The sequence below is a fragment of the Ictalurus furcatus genome, chromosome 22, assembly GCF_023375685.1.
Source record: "Ictalurus furcatus strain D&B chromosome 22, Billie_1.0, whole genome shotgun sequence".
Classification (NCBI taxonomy): domain Eukaryota; kingdom Metazoa; phylum Chordata; class Actinopteri; order Siluriformes; family Ictaluridae; genus Ictalurus; species Ictalurus furcatus.
In genome coordinates, this window is record NC_071276.1 from 2,441,282 (window position 1) to 2,461,824 (window position 20,543).

At 46.5% G+C, this 20,543-nt stretch overlaps 1 protein-coding gene across 15 annotated transcripts in view; it reads right to left on the reverse strand.

Moving 5' to 3' along the window:
- arvcfb (ARVCF delta catenin family member b) overlaps positions 1-20,543 on the reverse strand; it is a 133,127-nt gene that overhangs the window by 29,166 nt on the left and 83,418 nt on the right. For all 15 annotated transcript variants that reach the window (XR_008384353.1, XR_008384354.1, XM_053610461.1 and 12 more), the window contains 4 exons: positions 19,145-19,303; positions 15,087-15,679; positions 8,445-8,935; positions 2,736-2,919 (listed from right to left, as the gene is read on the reverse strand). Coding sequence is in view for 13 of the 15 variants with exons in the window: in XM_053610461.1 (XP_053466436.1) it covers positions 2,736-2,919; positions 8,445-8,935; positions 15,087-15,679; positions 19,145-19,303 (1,427 nt within the window). In the remaining 2 variants the exon portion in view is untranslated. The remainder of the gene's footprint in view (positions 1-2,735; positions 2,920-8,444; positions 8,936-15,086; positions 15,680-19,144; positions 19,304-20,543) is intronic.

Below are 20,543 nucleotides of genomic sequence, written 5' to 3' on the forward strand. Positions count from 1 at the left end.
GAACGCACACAAACATTAAAGATGCTAGATGTGACAAATGACAGAACCTTTAGAGGTGCTAAATGGGACAAACCAAACATGTCCTCTTTCTGCCCATCTCGACCCCAGCTCGTTTACAGTCACGGCAGAGCGACGCAGAGTAACCATGGAAATACTCAGTGTCTCAGGGCTCGGAGAGGAAACGCTGCTAATGAGGGCATCAATACAAAGAGGGAGGGAACGAGGCCATGAGGATCGATTTCAGCCTCTAGACCGCCACTGAAGTGTGGCACAAACAAACAGGCATTATCCTGCGCTTTACTGTCACAAAACACAAGCAGCTCTTCATTACGTCCCTGCTGTCCGAATCTGTTTTTCTTGCTCATCGTAGGAGCAACGGGACAGGGTTTGGGATGTGTAGAGTCTTGTTTCTGCTGGAGTACAAAATAATAACGTTATAACTCAGACTGCTGTACAGTATCTGCTGCAATGAACCACTCATTACATTCATCGTGGCTTACAGTGATGGTATACAACACCTTTTGTACGCTCGCGCAGGCTGTAATCTGATTGGCTACTGCCCCCCCCGCCATGTTTATTTTTATTTATTTAAACACCAGGCCTAAATCCTGATTTGAGTCGATTTCACATACCAGCAAAGCCATGTCAGTGAAATTCCCAATACTCAGGAGTGCTGATAACCCGAGAGGTGTTGGTGTGATTTAGGAGAGTGTACATTTATCTTTTTTTTAAAAGAATGAGGAAATGTTAATGCTAGCTAATACACTTAAAGCCCTAGGAGCATAGGGTCAAGTCCTGCACTCCTCACTCTCATAATGACACCATTCCTATTAGTTCCAGTGTAGTTACTGAATAATTCATAGCACTTACTGAATAATATGCTTTTAAAGCTTAAAAAAAGAAAGAAAAAAAAAAAACAAGAATACTATTCCAGGGGTTAAGTGATACACGTAGGATAGAAATGGCATCATTTTGTTACAGACCTCATAAGGGACAAAATTCCTTCATGTATCTAAAATGACCAAACACTAAGCGTTTACAGAACCTCACAGCTTTCACATGTTCATCTCCCTTCCGCTTGTTAGGAAATAAACAAAATGCCAAAGATTTATGAAAAAATTCAATAAAAACAACTAAATTGGAATATATAGCACAATATATAGCACAATATATAGTTAAACAGATGACACAGGTGATTGACGTCTAGTGAGAAAGTGATTCGACTCTAATCGACTCACATGCAGGAAGTCGATACAAATGAGAAAGTGATCTGACACTATATGTATTCAACTACAGGAAGTGGACTCTAGTGAGAAACTGAATCGACTCTGAATCAGTTCACCTGCAGGAGCTGAACTGTGAGAAATGTTTGACTCACCTGCAGGAAGTGAATCAAACATTCCATGTGTTTCGGGTCGCGGCGTTAGATGTGTAGAACGATGACCTATATAAATTATATATCTGTAAAATTATCTAGACATTTATTTAGCGCCGGTTCTGTGCTCGCCATGCTCAGGTGAGATGTGTCTTGGCGGCAAAAGTATTTCCGTCTCTGACCAAAGAATGAAAAACTTTCACAGGGATGTTTTCAGCCCTACACGACCCCCCCCCGCGCCCAATCTAACATGTTTTTGCTTCTAGGTTTGGTGAGTTGTGTTCAGTGTAAAAACAAAAATGAACTAAATAGCAAATAGAGCAAGACATATAAATTTCACCTGAACTCGGCAAACTGACTAACAGGTGTGAAAGTGTGCTGAAACGTGATCATAAGAACACAATTCCTATAGGCAATGACGAGAAACTCGATCACATACTAACTAGGCCAAGTCTCACAGTGTAAATTATGGCTAGCAAGACTGTAATTAGCCTCCGTGTTGGCTCTCAGATGTGTAAATAGCACTAAACTGTGCAGCGCTGTGATGCAACAGACGTGGGATCTGTACTGCTTTCCCGATCTAGTTTTGTAGAAAATGTACCACAGAAATCAAACTGGCCTGTCAAAGCCGACTCTCACTAAATAACTTTAAGCACCTGCCTATTCTCGGGCTTTTCGCTTAATTCACTTATCTGCTTTTCTCTTAAAAGCCCACGCAATAAAGCGCCTTTGTTCTGCTAGTACTTTTGCAAACAGCTCTGAGTGGCTATTTAATGGATGGCCGTGGCTAAACGCCGTTTAAATGCGCCTCTTCCTTTGTCCCCAGAGACCTTCTGGAAACAAATTAGTATTAGATTGGAGGGGAAAACGCCACGGAGACTAACTGCATCACTAACACAGCGGAGTTATTGAGATGATTAAGGGAAGGAGAGGACATTCTGACCTTGGATTAAAACGCACCGTCGATGCGCGTTCTTAATTAAAACCGCTTTATAGTCCGAGACTAAACTTATGCTCGGTTTCAGATGTCGCAAAACGGGCTTAGTTATTGTACTCCATGAAAAGGTCAGCCATGACACTACCAGGCATTCATTTGGTTATAATAAGACTCGAGTGTTTATGTGGTGTCGTCTCTGCGTGTGTTCAGCGTGCCAAGGGTTCTGCGTCAGGGTTAGCCGAGTGTTGATTTTGCATACTCTAGTGTTCTACTCCTCATGTCATCCTACAAGCCAACCGCCATATGAAATCAAATAATCAAACTAAAATGATGTCCATAAGTTCGTTTTTGGGACACTGCACCAAAATGAGTGCTCATGGTAGGAAGCGGTTTTGTGAGGACTGCATGTGAGCGGGTGAGTACCGCAGGCATCCGGATGTGTTCTTGAAGATGGTGGTCCACTGGGCGTCCCGGGGCTTCGAGTCCTCGTTGGGCTCCGCCTCCCAGCCCGAGTGCGGGATGATCACCTCGTTGGTCATGGTCTGCAGCGCGTGGTTTATGATCACCATCTTCAGCGGCTCGTACGAGGACAAATTCCACAACGTCCCTGTTAAAAAAACAAACGTGAACAGAAGGAAGAACGTCTAGTAGATGGAAGAGCAAGAAACGCACACATAAATGACGAAGCGCTTTGAAGCGCTTTCAGGCTCGTGTGGTAAGGTTTCTGACACTCTCAGATCTCTCGCTACATGATTACTACACAAAAGAGGACGAGCGAGACGTCGCTCAGGTGCGACACCTCTCTTGGATCCACGTGTCATTCAGCAGCACTCGCATCGTCAGATCAGAGCACGAGCTTGTTTCACATGATCACGATCACGATAGAGGAAAACAAACACGACAGACGTGTCATGCTGCGAAGAAGAAAAGACACGAGTCGAGGGCTCGGTCTGTGCTTTCAGGACAACAAAACGCTCAGTGCAGACTTCATACACATACACATTTTATTCTTCAAAACGTAGAGAACACCACCACTGTGAATGACACTGTAAGGCCCGGGGAATTCTGGGAGTGCCGCTCTGGTTGCAACACCGTCGTCCCCATTTTCCGTTTTTGTACACACTTCTCCCCCACCCTCATCCAGCTGAATCCACATACTCAAAAATCTAAAAATAATACACCTCCGAGAAGCCCCTGTGGTGGCTTTCATTTGGAAATAAAAGCTACCTCTGATGACCACATGTGTACGCCTACATTCATAAACACTCTCCCACCCACCACGGGTGCAGAGATGACCTACAGTGCATCATTTGGAGATAGGAAATAAGATGTAGTGTAGGCAGGGGTGGCAGATTGGGTTCAAATGGTTCACATTTGGATTGCTGAGAGTGTTTTGGAAATGCATTTATTTAAAATGTCTGTATAATATACGAAACTGCATGAATGCAGTTCTGCTCAGGTCATCCCCCTGAGGGACTACGACACGACCCGACAACGTCTCAGGCAGGTTCATACCGAAAACTCAGCCTTTAAATCCAAATCATTACATTTCATTTCCCATAATGTAAGAGAAAGTGGGAGTTTTCCTGGAACGCAGTCCTGCATGTGACACACTGGTTGTTTGTTGGTCCCCCCCCCCCCCCGAAATCCCAGTGGCGGTTTGGTTGTTGTGTGGTAATAAGATGATCTAGTCGGTGCCTCGGACAAGTAAAGCTATTGAATGTGGCTTGCGGCGTGTGAGCTCAGGAGCGTTCAGACGCTGCAGGGATGACGAATGTCACACAAAGTCCATATTTTCCAAAATAAACTCGGTGGGAAATGAGTAAAGCCACAAAAACAGCGAATCAAAGTCTCTACGGAAGAAAAAGACACATGAGGAGAAAACCGCATTCTTGGTCAAAAAAAAAAAAAAAAAGGAACCAAACGCCAAATGTTCAGAAATACTCACTCCCTGTAGTGTAAAAGTCTACCTCCAAACACTCATTAAATTCAGCTGGAAAACACTGACTCTACACGTCTCTGACTCTACACATTCCTATATCCCTCACTACACACGTCTCTGACTCTACACATTCCTATTTCCCTCACTACACACACCTCTGACTCTACACATTCCTATTTCCCTCACTACACACGTCTCTGACTCTACACGCCTCTGACTTTACATGTCCCTATTCATCCCTAACTACACACACCTCTGACTCTACACATTCCTATATCCCTAACTACACATGTCTCTGATTCTACATGTCCCTATTCATCCCTAACTACACAAGCCTGACTCTATACGTCTCGGACTCTACAAGACTCTGTGTGTCCTTGACTCTACAAGCCTCTACATGCCCCTGACTCTATAAGACTCTACAACTTCCTGACCCTACAAGACCAAGAAGACTCTACAAGTCCCTGATTCTACCAAATGGAACATCTGCTTGACTCTATAAAAAACTCTCCATGTATAGGACTTTACAAGACTCTACATATCCCTGACTCTAAATATACATGACTCTTATAAGACATTAAGTGTCTCGGACTCTACATGTCTCTGACCCTACAAGACGTTATGTCCGTGATTCTACATGTTCCTGACTATATGAATTTCCAAGTGTGTATGGCCTTTTATGACCCACGATAAAACACATGCTGCTCTCTGATGTCACCTATTTCTCGGTAACTCCCCCTCAGCTGGATTCCTCAGAAATCAAATCCAGAAAGGGAGATGAAACTGTGTGCTGTGCCCTGAGGAAGCTCTATATGTGTGTGTGTGTGTGTGTTGCAGCTTTATTGGGTTTGCAGTTTCCTGCTTGGCACCACAGCCTCCCAGCTAATTCAATTTTGCAAGGAGCAAAAGACATGCTGCCCTTACAGGCCATTCATTAGAGGTGCTGTTACGGCCCAGACTGAGTGGAGGTGACGGAGCGTGCGGATGTCAGGTAGGTAAAGAAGGGAGGGAAAAGAGCGATTCTAAAATGTCACCCTGCATTCTGCTTTAAGCCCATTTGCCCAAATTTCAAAGTTGAGATTTGAAAGCCTGTAGAAGACAGCCACAGAAGAGACAAGGATTTGGTTCCTTACGTTCTCTCTAGCACAACCACTCTCTGTGTGAAGGGCTTTTTTTTATACAAGAACACTAGAGTAAGTCCAGCTTCATGTTGAGAGCATTACAGAGTTTCTTCATTTTTGCCAAATGACATCTAACAACACCGCAGGACCTTTTAATGTGGCATTTTACAAAGAAAGGGCTGCTGGAAAGAAAAGGAAAGGAAGAGCATACAAAACTAGCCATTACTGTGAGTAGCGCATCCACAGAGGGAACAGTGGGCTGCGGAGGTTTTTCAGTGAATGGAATGAAAACCTCCATGATGGACTCGTTCTATTTTTGAGACCCTGTAATTATTTTTAATTGTGCTGCATAGTGCCCAGTTCCTTGCACCGATCCCATATTATGAAGGGGTTATGTTTTCATAAGGGCCTCGCCGGCCAAAACATATGGGCGTTTGTGGCTGGGGCTGAGACCCTCCCACTTGGCACTATTTTTAGCCTTGATTGAAAGGCCCACTGCACTGTAAAAGCAATCATCACAGCTGGGGCATGGTCGCCCCTCGCTGGCTTAACGACCACCACATAGCACAGGAATCCCACCCTTTCTCTGTGCTCAGTGAACTGATCCTAGCCAAGCATTCATTCTATAGAGTCACAACGGCGGCCACTGGTTTACAGTCATATCCAGAATTATTAAGCTGGAAAAAGAAATAATAAAGCAAGCTCATCCTCCTGTTTTCAAGAAATAACCCCACATTTTGTGGTCAAACTACACGGTGCAACATTTTCTCTAACAAGGTAAATACATCCACACATCCATTTTCTATACCGCTTATCCTACTGGGTGGAGGATAACCTGGAGCCTATCCCAGGGAGCACTGTGCACAATGCAGGGTACACCTTTGATGGGGTCCAAAATGGGGTCCAGCTTACCATGCAGGTCTTTGAGCTGGGGGAGGAAACCGGAGTACACGGAGGAAACCCCAACAGCACGGAGAGAACGTGCAAACTCCGCACACACATGCAGGGCCGTGGCGGGAATCGAACCCCCCAACCCTGGAAGTGTGAGGCGAACGTGCAAACCGCTAAGCCACCACAAGGTAAATACAGTCATTTATCATCATTCTCAGCAGTATGGGACCCTCAAGCCCGGAACTGCGACAACACTGCTATGGTCATGAAGACACAGGTTTGATTATGATTTGACTATGTCTCTGACCAACGTGTAATACAGGTCACTTTAGGCAAAGGGTAAATGGAAATGGAAGGTAAAAGCCTTTAGACCACCCATGCTAACGCGTTCCCTGTAGTTCTGTGGTTTATCGCAGCTGCAATAAGCCTCTCTGCTGGATTTTCAGTAGTCCTGCAACCGCATGCCAGGTAAAACCGGTAAGTGGATTAAGGCATTAGCTGCAGGGGGACAAAACCCCATTGTACTCTCCCAGGGCCATTTAGCAAATCACCAGGAGATTTAACATGGCTAGGCAGCCTGAACTGCCGTTCCAAGATCAGTGCATCAGTCTGAAAAATCTGGTGTTGCATGAGTGTGCACTCAAATACTGAACTGAAGTAAGTTCATATCTGACTTAGTTGAATGGACTTTAACTGGACAGCATGTTCTATAAAAACAACCCCCCACCACTACCCCCAAATAAACAACTTCTGGTATGCCAGACTCTGGACTGCAGTGCTTCGTAAGCCTGATCCAGAACCACTATACCAGCCCTAAAGTATCTTCTAGTATGCCAGGCTTTGTACTGTGAGCCTCTGCAAGACTGATATAGAGTCAGTACGTTAAGACCAAAATAACTATCTTCTGGAAAGCCACACTCTGGACAGCAGTGCTCATTAAGACTGATCCAGAATCAGTACAGCAGCCCCAAATAAACAAAATTAGACTCTGGACAGCAATGCTCAGTAAGACTGATCCAGAATCAGTACAGCAGCCCCAAATATCTTCTGGTATGACAGACTCTGGACAGTGTGCCTAAGTGAGACTGACCTAGAGTCTGTACTTTAGGACCCCAACGTAACCAGACATTGGAAATCATGCTCAAAAGGACTGATCTCGAATCAGTAATCTGGGACCAAAATATCATCTGGTATGCAGCAACCACAATGAAATGGCCTCATATGAAATTAGGACCATCATGGCCATCTTCCAGGACACCACACTCTGGAAAGTAGTGCTCATTAACCCTGATCCAGAACCAGTACACCAGCCCCAAAATGTCTTCTGGCAGGGCAGCCTCTGGATCACACGTTCTTCAAGAATAGACCAAAATATCCATGTCCTACCATGCCAGAAGCTTAAAGCTGGTATCAGAAGCTCTCGTACTGCACCAGCATGCAGCAGTCAGAAGAATGCAGGTTTGAGGAATTAAATAAGAATACTAGAGAGGGTCCTCTGGGACTGTAGATTTGTTGTGTCTTAGAAATAGCGGAGAAGTGGGACAAGTTCTCAGTCATTGTTCTGTAAATACCCGTGGATAAAGGAAAGCGATGATGGCACCTGCACTGGAACAGAACTGAACATGTTTGCAAAATAAAGACAAAAAAAAAAAAAAAAAAGCTATTAGTGGGTTAAAGCTGGATTTATTTTCTCAAATCCGCTCGTTAGAAGAACAACAGAGCTCTCTGAGAAAACTCTCCTATTCCTATTAGGTGTTGCATGACGACTAATTTCTACTAATTTCACCGCACTATAATTAACACCAGTGACAGGGTCTCGGAAACCATTTCCAGCTTCAGTGATCTTTTAGGCTACACTGAACAATGAAAGTAAAGAAATCGGTACAATAAACCGTGCAAAATAATAAATCTGTGCATCACATTACAGTATTTAAGAACGTACCGTTGCTTAAAACACACTCGTACGGTCGAATTGTTGGTTTCATTGAAATAACTGACTCAAACTGAGCGCGCACGGCACTGCAGATATACCATCTCACTCACTGTCATTTTGACCCGACTAGTCGACATCCCCACAGCAGTCACTAGTAAATGTATTTTGCAAACAAGATTAAAAAAAAAAAAAACTATTTTTTTGGTCACTAAATGCAAATATAGAGCAAAAAATAGACGGCGTACCTGTGACGAGCTCGCGGACCTCAGCGTCGCCGCTTTTCCTGAGCAGGCGAACGAGAGCGGGGATGCCATCGCAGCACCTAATGGCCGCCTTGTTTTCGTTGTCCTTGCCGAAGGAGAGGTTACGCAGAGCTCCACACGCCTTGCGCTGCACTTCACCCTTGGGATGCTCGAGCAGGGCCACTAGAGCCGGGATGCCGTTCAGCTGTCGCACTGCCTTCTTCACGACGTCGTTCTCATAGCACAGGTGCTGCAGGTAGGCGGCGGCGTTGGCCTTGACCGGATCGAGCGGGTGGCCCAGCATAGCAATGACCTCGGGGAGGTCCGGGTCGCGCCAGCAGCGTGGGTCCTGACGCGCGAGGCCAACGTCGAGGCCACCGTCCAGGCTGGCCGTGCTGCCCCGCTCAGGCTGTGCGAGTGGGGCGGGGTATATGCCAGGAGCATAGCGGTGTCGCTCGTCAATTAGCTCAGTCTCAATGGGGTCATCATAGCCTCTGTTTAGGGTCAGAGAAAGACAGAGATATGGTGGTTAGGTTTTGAGTGTGCAGTGGTAACTAATCAGAATTTCTGACCGAGTTCCCGTCTCCGATCACATGCTATTATATTATGAATAATACGAAGACATTACTGAAAACAAATAAATACAACCAAACTGAAGTAATAAACTACAGGGAAAAACTAATAAGGCTTGGTGTAGACTGCAGGAACGGCACGTCAGCAGGAATAGTTGCGTGAAAAAGCTCTTTTATCAAAAAGACTTAACAGTCACCGACATGTTAAAAGGGCACTGTGGTCGCGCCGGCTGATCATTTCCTGGTCAAACAGAGAGACACGGTCTGACAAAGCGTGGACAAAATTATTAGGCGCTCCATGGGAAAAGCAGAAATAGCTCCTTCCAGAGACAGACAGCTTGCTTGAGGTGATGAGTCGAAAGTAAAAGACGGACGTGGGGAAGAAAACAGGTTTAAGTGGAACAGCCAGACTGAGACAAGGGGTGATGGAAATGCCAAAACACGGAGACGGAGAGAAAACAGGTGAGTCAGGTGAGCGGCGAGTGTGGACGGCTATTAACCATGCTGACGGAGAAGCAGCCAGAAGAGCCAGTCCTGTTGATAAGAGGAATAGCTGCCAGTTCCTTATTAATGGACTGTGCCAGAGAGGAGAAATGCTTTTATTAATGAAAGCAAGAGTGAGGTTACGGGGGGGTGGGAAGAGAGAGAGAGAGAGAGAGAGAGAGAGAGAGAGAGATACACAGAAAAGGAAGGCAGCGGTATTGCATGATGCCTTGGGAGAGCACAGTAAGACTGCACCAGCTCTATCAACTCCTGATCAATTGAGCAAGAATGCAGAAAAGAACACACACGGTGTGAAAACTGAAATTCCTGCGAGCTCATTCGCTTGGTCTGAGTGATGGGAATGTCAGCATTTGCATTTAAACCGGAGCCGTGTGTATTCCCAGGACAGGAACGACACGGACACTAGGACCGAGGCGCCGAGTTACAGAAGCTCCTACGTCCTGACTATAACTGCTAATTTTGCTAATAATCTGGCCTGCACGAAACCATTCCTTATAAGGCAAAGACCAGCGAGGAGGGCAGCGAGAGGAATGAAGCACTCTAGGAATCTTTCCATCTCCCATGCAGAGAGCTTTTCACACACGGACAGGATCTCCCCGAGGAGAAAAACAAACGCTCCTCGATGAGGTTCAGAGGCAGGAACGGCGTTAAACCTGGGCTTGTGCCGATGCTACTCTTACAGATGGAGATATTTGTGTGATCTCTTAGCATAGTTGACTGCATCATCGCGATGTCAGGGGGAGGGGGGAGAGGGTGGTGTCCCTAGGGGTTGACAGACAGTCAAAGACACACACATAGACAGAAGAAGACAGACAGAGAGACACAGAAGAGGACAGACATAGAGACAGACAGATACACAGAAGGCAGAGAGAGACAGGCAAACACATGGAGAGACACAGAATACAGAGATACAAAAGACAGACACAGAGAGACAGACACAGATAGAGCTACAGAGAGGCACAGAAGAAGACAGAGACATAGTATGAGACACAGAGAGAGACAGACAGTGCAGCAGAGAGACAGACAGAAAGAGAAACAGAAAGAGAGAGAGACAGAAAGAGAGAGAGCAGCAGAGAGTGAGAGAGACAGAAAGAGAAAGAGAGACAGAAAGAGACAGAGCAGCAGAGAGAGAGACAGAAAGAGAAACAGAGAGAGAGACAGAGCAGCAGAGAGAGACAGAAAGAGAAACAGAGAGAGAGACAGAAAGAGACAGAGCAGCAGAGAGAGAAACAGAAAGAGAGAGAGACAGAAAGAGAGAGAGCAGCAGAGAGTGAGAGAGACAGAAAGAGAAAGAGAGACAGAAAGAGACAGAGCAGCAGATAGTGAGAGAGACAGAAAGAGAAACAGAGAGAGAGACAGAAAGAGACAGAGCAGCAGAGAGAGAGACAGAAAGAGACAGAGAGCAGCAGAGAGAGAGACAGAAAGAGACAGAGAGCAGCAGAGACAGAGACAAAGAGAAACAGAAAGAGAGAGAGAGACAGAGAGAGACAGAAAGAGAAACAGAGAGACAGAAAGAGACAGAGCAGCAGAAAGAGAAACAGAAAGAGAGAGAGACAGAAAGAGAGAGAGCAGCAGAGAGTGAGAGAGACAGAAAGAGAAAGAGAGACAGAAAGAGACAGAGCAGCAGATAGTGAGAGAGACAGAAAGAGAAACAGAGAGAGAGACAGAAAGAGACAGAGCAACAGAGAGAGAGACAGAAAGAGACAGAGAGCAGCAGAGAGAGAGACAGAAAGAGACGGAGAGCAGCAGAGACAGAGAGAGACAAAGAGAAACAGAAAGAGAGAGAGAGACAGAAAGAGACAGACCAGCAGAGACAGAGAGAGACAAAGAGAAACAGAAAGAGAGAGAGAGACAGAAAGAGACAGAGCAGCAGAGACAGAGAGAGACAGAAAGAGAAACAGAAAGAGAGAGAGAGACAGAAAGAGACAGAGCAGCAGAGAGAGAGAGAGACAAAGAGAAACAGAAAGAGAGAGAGAGACAGAAAGAGACAGAGAGCAGCAGAGACAGAGAGAGACAAAGAGAAACAGAAAGAGAGAGAGACAGAAAGAGACAGACCAGCAGAGAGAGAGAGAGAGAGACAGGAAGAGAAACAGAAAGAGAGAGAGACAGAAAGAGACAGAGCAGCAGAGACAGAGAGAGACAGAAAGAGAAACAGAAAGAGAGAGAGACAGAAAGAGACAGACCAGCAGAGAGAGAGAGAGAGAGACAGGAAGAGAAACAGAAAGAGAGAGAGACAGAAAGAGACAGAGCAGCAGAGAGAGACAGAAAGAAAGAGAGAGAAAGAGTGAAAGAACAAGTCGATACTTCCTGATGAAGTTGTGAAGATGTAACGTGTAGATGAATAAAGTGTTGTTGATCAGAAGCACACAGAGGTTCTGAAATAAATCCCAGCCTGCTCTGAACACACCGGCACTCGGACTCGGCATTCTGTTCGGTCTGGCTTTGGTTTTTACTGCATATTTTCACTATGAACACGAGACACCAGATAAAGACGTAGCGGAGCGAAATGAAGATGTGGAGCCAATCATCAAATTCATCATTTATCCCCACCTTCTGTCCTTCAGCATTCATCGTTCACTCCATCCAACTTCTGTTAACATGAAGGATGGACTATAAACAGTTAAAGTGTGGACTCAGATCTCTTTTTTCACCGCTTCCGTTTTTTTTTTTTTTTTTTTTTACGTCAGTGAATTTTTTCTCTTCTTCAGTTGATCATTAAGCGTGGGTATTTTTGTTCCTCCTGCCTCTATGAGCTATTTCAGAACGTCAGAGGTTCTGGAGCATGAATGCTAATTAAGTGGTGTGCAGAGCGGACGCGTCGCATACAAACACAATTATCCAGGCCGAATAACCAACGAGGTAAAGGCGAGACGACAAATTTCCGACGGCAAGCGATAAACAACCGCAGACAGATCACAGAAATGATGAACGGTGATCAAGTAATCCTTTTAACTGAAGTACTTCCACACTTGTGGCTTACGTTTGCATCAAATATGCACTGCTTTTGGATTCAGCACGTAAAAACGACGGTTTCTCTTACTTCCATCTGGGCTCGGATCGAGAGGTGAAACCCAGACGATGCCACCTGCGTAGGAGGGACACGCTCCCTATTCGCCGTCGATCATGGAGACGCTAGTCAATGGTGTATGAGGAAGAGGGCGGATAACGCTTTCCTCAGAGGGTGTTACGCAGCCCCGTGACGCCGCTTGAGCAGCAGTTTGAAAAGATGTATGGTATGGACGGCTGGCTTCACGTGTCTTTCACGTGATGGCTGGAGAACTGGGAACTGGGGAGGACAAACAGGGAAACGAATCCAAAAAGTGCCATTAACCAATCATCTCCGAGTTCACGTATATGGAAGAGGGCAGATAACGTCAGAGAGGAAATGCATTAGGCTTCAACGTCCTCACTTAGTAGAGGTCATGTGGCCGGGGAAAAACTAGCGGTTGGGTTATCTGCAGTCAGTCAACGGTGATAAAGTTCTGACCACAGGGTTCCTGGATTCTGATTGGTCGACAGCACCGTTTATCGACTTGTTACGCCAATAAAAGCTTGCTAATTCGAACAAACGCTAATGAAGCAAAATCGAGAGGGTGAAGGCGTGGACGCGGCGCGAGGATGCGCAGGACAAATGCCGCTCATGTAGCGTCAGTAATGGATTAAACACACTCCACTCGCTGACGTGAGCGCATCGGGATGATTCCCGTGGTAAACGTCTCGATTTTCCCACCATCCCCCCCGAGCGTAATTGACGGTTTTCAGAGCCGGCTGCACGATAAGCCGTAATTATAACGCCCGGATCTCCTCACGCATTCATCATTTGTGGTCCCGCTGTGTGATTACGGGGAACACTATAGAGACGCGAGTGTGACCGAGAGAAAGTGATCAGAAAAATTCAGGACTTTGTGTACCTATAACTGATCATTATGCATAAAATAGCCAGGAGTTTGTCATAGCTCATGTGTGTGTGTGTGAGAGGAGTAAAAGGTACCCTTTGCCTACCAATGTTGCCCAGTCAGTGTGTGTCAGTCAGGACTGAAATCCTGCTCGACAGAAAATGCTTCCTTTATACACTTCAGTCCATTGTTCAAACACACACACACACACACACACCTCTACTTCATGTCAAATGCCAGCTTTTATTTGTTCTGACTTTCTAGAAATGTGCTTGTGACAGACCAAAGAGCTAGCAGGGGCATGCCTGCTGTGTGTGTGTGTGTGTGTGTGTGTGTGTGTGTACGCACAGGCACCAGCACATTGTCAATAATGGGAGACAGAGAGGGACAGACTGGGGCTGGCGATTAAAAACATGCCCACTTTGGTCTAAACTACGAACCATGAGAACCTGAGAGAGACCAGAGAAGGCTCACGGGCCCCGCCCATTTCAGCCTGACAGCATAAGGGAGGAGTGGCAGGAGGAGAGCGACGCGCAGGCTGCTCCTACTGACACAACCATATGCTCACTAGCTATTAGCATTTCAATTCCCCCTGCGCAGTGTCTTCACTCCGAGCATCTGTTTACAAGTATGTAAGATGATGTCCCTCAGCCACCCGCGCAGATGCTTTATACTTAACTAGCCACAGCCACGCCCCTCCTCTCTCCCTGCTCTCGCAGGCGGCCGCGTCGTGACGTCGTCAGCATGCCCGGCCCACGCTATGGATCTTAAACTTGAACGCAAGCTCCCGTCTCAATGAAAGAACATCAGCATACAGATGGAAAGCACCTGGATCATCAGACCTGACTTGGGTTGAAATCAGAACGAGATCTCATTGTGTAAACACCGAGCTAGCAACAGATAAAGTAGGACACCAAGATGCTGAAAAATCAGCACAATGTTTATTTTTTTCACAGCTAACTATTAGACCCTAACTCGGATTAGACCCTAATCGTCCTGAGGTGATACTGAGATCATATTCAAGATCAAACCCAAATCTCCCCGAGATGATACTGAAATTATACTCAGATTAAACCGGGACTTTCAGGAGGTGATACTGAGATCAGACTCAGATTAAACCAGACTTTCCTGAGGTGATACTGAGATCAGACTCAGATTAAACCCAGACTTTCCTGAGGTGATACTGAGATCAGACTCAGATTAAACCAATACTTTCCTGAGGTGATACTGAGATCAGACTCAGATTAAACCGGGACTTTCAGGAGGTGATACTGAGATCAGACTCAGATTAAACCAATACTTTCCTGAGGTGATACTGAGATCAGACTCAGATTAAACCCAGACTTTCCTGAGGTGATTCTGAGATCAGACTCAGATTAAACCAATAATTTCCTGAGGTGATACTGAGATCAGACTCAGACTAAACCAAGACTTTCCTGAGGTGATACTGAAATCAGACTCAGATTAAACCAGGACTTTCCTAATGTGATACTGAGATCAAACTCAAAATTTGACCCAAATCTCCCTGAGGTGATACTGAGATCAGACTGGGACTGTTCTTAGGTAAAACTAAGCGAGATATAAGGTTAAACAGAGAGCATCCTAGGATCATTATAAAGAGGCAACATCCTGATATTACTTTGATCAACCTGAGATCAGACCCCGAGCCTCACCTGACGCGAGGACCATTGCGCAGCGGGTCTCTCATGGCACGTGCAGCGCTGGGCAGTGTGCGGCGGTTGGCGGTGGAGTAGTCAGGCTCCAACTCATACGGCTCTTCGTCGTCTGGGCCGAGGCTGCGCCGGTCGTCCTCCAGTCCGTACGGCTCGGGTTGAAAGCGCTCCGGTGCTGAGCGATTGAGGTCCATAGTGCTGCTGCCTCCCACCGGTACTTGCGGCTGTGCCATGTGCCCGTAGTCGTCCCTACGAATGGGCAGGGTGTAGCTGTTCTCCATGCGGTAGCCGTAGGGCCGATACGGGCGGTAGTTGAGGCCACGGGAGAGGCTGCCGTAGTTGTCGCAAACGTCCCCGTAGGCGTCGTGAGGGCTGTAGTACGAGTCGCCATAGTTGCTGTGGTTGTAGGAGCGTGTGAGCGTGGACGTGGCCTGAGGCGTGACGAAGCGCTCGCCGTTCTTCATGAAGCGACGGTCGATGGAGTCTGTGTAGCTTCCCAGTGGTGATGAGCCGTCAGCAATCGGCAGACCGTCCGGACCCAGCGGGACCTGACGCACGGTGCGGGTCGTTACAGTCTTCACCATCTTGGTCACCTGGGAGAGCAAACGAATAAAAAAAATAAATAAAAAGTTGAGAAAAGTAAACAAACACACGTACAACGGCGAGGGACAGGAGTTAGTTCTCCAGCACAGTGAAGGAGCTGCGAACGTCCATGAGCTTAACGTTTCAAGGTTAATTTGAAAATGTTACGTGCTGGGATTCAGAGCCAAATCTACACAAACTACCAGATGGTTTTTATTAATTACGACTCCGAATCACAACCCAGTATGATGAACAACTCAAGACCAAATTGGCACGGTCATGAATTTGAAGATATCCGTCTTTCTGGGTGGACGACCGATCATAAGGTCGTGAGTTCAAACCCCAGCACCACCAAGCTGCCTCTGTTGGGCCCTTGAGCGAGACCCTTAACCCTCAACTGCTCAGTTATATAAATGAGATAAACGTAAGTCACTCAGGATCAGGCCGTCTTCCAAACTCCGTAAATGTCATTTCAGTACGCTGCGCTGCTCCAGAATGCATTCTGAGGCGATATTGGATTTCCGTGATAAATATAAGCTGGCTCCTTGCAGGCAGCACCGATATTTCCACCGCGCACCACGCTACTGAAGTTCATTTAATAACGAGCAAGACGTCAAAGTGCCGTCTGATCTACCCAGGGTTTTTTAATTTTTTTCTTAACACGGTTGCAAGCGTCCACAACACTACACAGTTTGCCTGTAAATCATTCATATTTACTTTGAAGCTTGATGATCATACGGTACTGCAGGACTGGAGTTCAAAAACCCTGGCCTATTAGATGAGTCACTACCAAAGCTCGAAGGGGTGGGGGAGATGGGGTGGGGGGGGAGATAGAAACAAGGCCACTCGAAAACAGGGCTGGAAGGATTAATCATATTACTGCACTGCTCTCTCAGGCCATCAATCTGTCTGTACGGTTAGACGTCAATAAATGAGTAAACAACCGTGCAATCAAATAGACTGAGCTGTATCGGGCGCTTATAGACCGCACTCAAAGACTATCTTTATCCCAACTATCCGTATTTGGAGTTAAATCCAAAGCAGGCGTGGCCTAAACCCATCAGTACACATCAGGGTGGTTTATCATCACCACCACAGAGTTCTACTCTCATCCCTCCATCCATCCGAGGCGTATCTCTGGCAAGACTTCAATAAACGAGTGTCTCACCCCCGACTGCCAGCTTGTTCCGTTAAACGTCCACGCTCGGAGAGGAGAAACGCCTCGGTGTTCTAGAGCTCGCCGCCGATTCCGAAACCAATTTGCTGCCCGGCAAACTCCGCGGCGCCGTTAATTAGCGATTGTGTTCGAGGCTATAAATTTGTCTTGGGAATTAATGAGGCTGATGAAAATGAATCGTCGGCTGAGAGCATCCGTGTCTAGCGACCGGGCGCGGCCGTTTGTTAACGCTTAATATGCTCACAGGAAACGACGCTAACAAATCGACTGTGCAAACAACTTCTCTCTAATTAGCGCGTCAACCTGTACCGCGGCAGAACCATCAGACCTCCAAACTTCAAATCGGAGCGATCGCTTTGGTTCGTTTTCAGCTAATCTCAGAAATGGCTCATAAGCGTGACAAGTCAAACTTCCAGCCCACGCTAGAGGTTAACAGAACACACAAAAGGTTTAAACAGGTTCTATTAACACCACTGAAGGGAAGAAAATCTATTTATAACCAACTGTTTCAAACTCCTTCGGAAATGCTTCAAATTAAATGTCTACTTACAGAAAATATCACCATATCAACAAACCCCTGTGAATGAGCCGTTACTATAGAAACCATAACCTATTAAAACCAGTACATTAATATACACCTATGACAACCAGCTCTGAAGTGAGCAGGACAAGCTCAATATGTCCCCCTCCGTCATACACGCTCAACATGTCTTGCCACAGTCATACACGCTCAACACGTCTCCCACCGTCATACACGCTCAACACGTCCCCCTCCGTCATACACGCTCAACACGTCTCCCACCGTCATACACGCTCAACACGTCTCCCACCGTCATACACGCTCAACACGTCCCCCTCAGTCATACACGCTCAACACGTCCCCCTCAATCATACACGCTCAACACGTCCTCCTCCGTCATACACGCTCAACACGTCCTCCTCAGTCATACACGCTCAACACGTCCTCCTCCGTCATACACATATCCCAGATCAGTGAGACTCAAGACTGAATTTAAAAGTTCTAAAGTTTAACAGAAAAAAGAGAGAATGAGAAGCATCACACAAATGCAGACACACAAACAGTGAAATGTGTGTGTATTAATGTTTAACGTGTACAGGTGTGTGTGCTCATGTATACGCGTGTTACATACACCCTGCAGGGGTGGAGGCTACGTGGAGGTGACTGCTTGACGAATCGGCGCCCCATGCGGGGACTGTACACCAGCGCTGAGCGGCTAGGAGCTCCAGAGTGAACATAATGTCTCTGTAAGGGCGAGTTTCATTTCTGCTTCACATTAGCCGAGCTGCCCTTTTTCACAAACAAGTGGAGGAAAACCAAGAAAAGTGTTGTGGGTTGTAGCAGGAATATTATCAAAAAGGGGAGAGCTTTAAAGCAAGGGTTATTAAATACATTCTACAGATCCACGCAGTACAGATTTATTTCAGGAACGTTATTTATATCCATAACATAACGTGTGTGTCCATTTCCACCAATAGAACAGAATTAGGTCCGAGTTGACTTTTGGTGCTTGGACCCCTACATGTAATAACTTTGGTCATGTAGGTTGTGATTTCCACCACTGGGACCAATTTAAAATTTAAAAATAAAAAATATCACAACCCCTTACTACCCTTTATGAACTGGCCATTAGCGGTGGAATTGTGGGTCATGTGACCACTAAAGAAAAATGACTAGACTTAATAATAATAAGATGATGATGATGATGAAAATGCAACATATGTACACTCTGCAGACGTCCCGGCCCTTTATCCCCACAGCACACACGCGTCAGTGGGACTCTCGTGTTCGGGCGGAGTACGAAATTCACATACCACTGTCACGCCAAAACATTTATAACATGCCCTGGATGTTTGAGAAAGGAACGACTCGACATTCCACACGAGGAAATTGCGCCGGAGTGGAAATGTGCAGCTGTAGAAATGAAGCCAAGACTTTAGAAACCTGTGTATGTGTGTGTGTGTGTGTGTGTGTGTGTGTGTGTGTGTGTGTGTGTTTGACTGCTGTGTGATTGGGTGGAAATCTGACTCGACGTGTTCTACAAATCTCTATGTCAGCAGTGGTTTCCCAGTTTATAGTAATAACTCTGCAGATCGTGGACACACACACACACACACACACACACACACACACACACAGAACCGTCATCAGACACATGACATTACAGTGAGCTTCAATATGACTTACAGTAACTAACGCAACATTAAATAACATTACTTTCTATCTAAAATATTGTGTGTGTGTGTGTGTGTGTGTGTGTGTGTGTGTATACACCCATACCTTGGTCTCTGTGCGGCGTGTGGTTCCATCGTCTGACGTCACCACGGAGACGTGTGAAGTGGGCGTGCCGGGGTCCTCCTCTATAGTGACCGTCTCCTCCACCACCTCCTGCGGCTCCTGCATCATGGCCAGGGACGTCTGGTTGCTGGGACTCTGCTCCTGTCAAACAGAGGTCAAAGGACGTCACGGTCAGGGAAACCTTTTCCCTAACCTTCGGCTATTATTACAGTTTTAATAAATCGCCCGCGTGCTTAAGAGCCTCAGGAGGGTGCGAGACGAAAATGTCAGGACGGATTCGGAGGATGGAGAGAGGAGAGACACGGGGATACAGGAAGACAGGAATCTGCTGGCGGAGGTCTGAAGCAGGCAGACCTGACATGACCGGTTTACTGACTGATACAGAGAAAAATCTGAAAGAAAAACTTCTCTGGCCTAATCGTTAATCGTCTGCACTAAGCCGCTCGTGGGCGAGGAGACGTTTCCGAGGCTGAAGTGCCTCCCACCAACACTCGAGTGCTGTCTGCTTTATAAAAGCAATATTGTGCGGTAATGACGCTTTGATTAACTCGTGCAAAAGCCTGTTAAGAGGCGCGTGGGAGCGGATTTTAATATCATTCGCTGTTTGTCTGCTGCGCGCCCAGGCAAACACAGGCGAGTTTTAAAAGCCGGGTGATAAGAAGTGAAGCCATGCACGCAGATACAGGTGTCGGCGCCGCCTCCGCGCTCGCTGACGGCTCGAGAGTCGAGCGGAGATCGGGCCGCAGGAGGCGCGAGTGGAAAAGCCATGCTCGTTTCTCACCTCTGGAGTGTGTGTGCAGTCGGTTAGTGTGACGGAAGGAGAAGGCCTGTCAGTCTGAATAACTGCGTCTGACACCACGGCTCTTTTACAGCACGGCGCCCGTGGCAGGTCACGCTGATGACCAGGCCATGCAGCTCAGCCAGCTCTAGCACGAAATTCTCCACAAAAACCCAGACAAATCACGAGTCCGCTGGACATCAATGCACGCATTCTAGGATGCTTTTGTTATTTCCCCTATAGTAACAACGTACGCGGGAGCTTGCATAGTGGATGCGAAACATAATCTACAACTAATCATAAACAGTTTAGCTACTGATTAACACAAGCGCACAAAGAGAGAGCGAGAGAAGAGAGAGAGAGAGAAGAGAAAAACACTCCCTAATGGTATCCATTAACCATTTCCACATCAGTGTCTAATGATTTTCGAAACCATCGGACCATTACCCATTAGGAACCTCACTCACTGATCATCTCATCAGCTTTCAATGTCACAGTCACACCATTAGCACCTCCAGGAACCAAAGATATTTCGCCCCGTTATTATTATAAACGCAGCAGCGATGGCTTCACATTCCACGCTAAACACAGTCCTTCCCAATC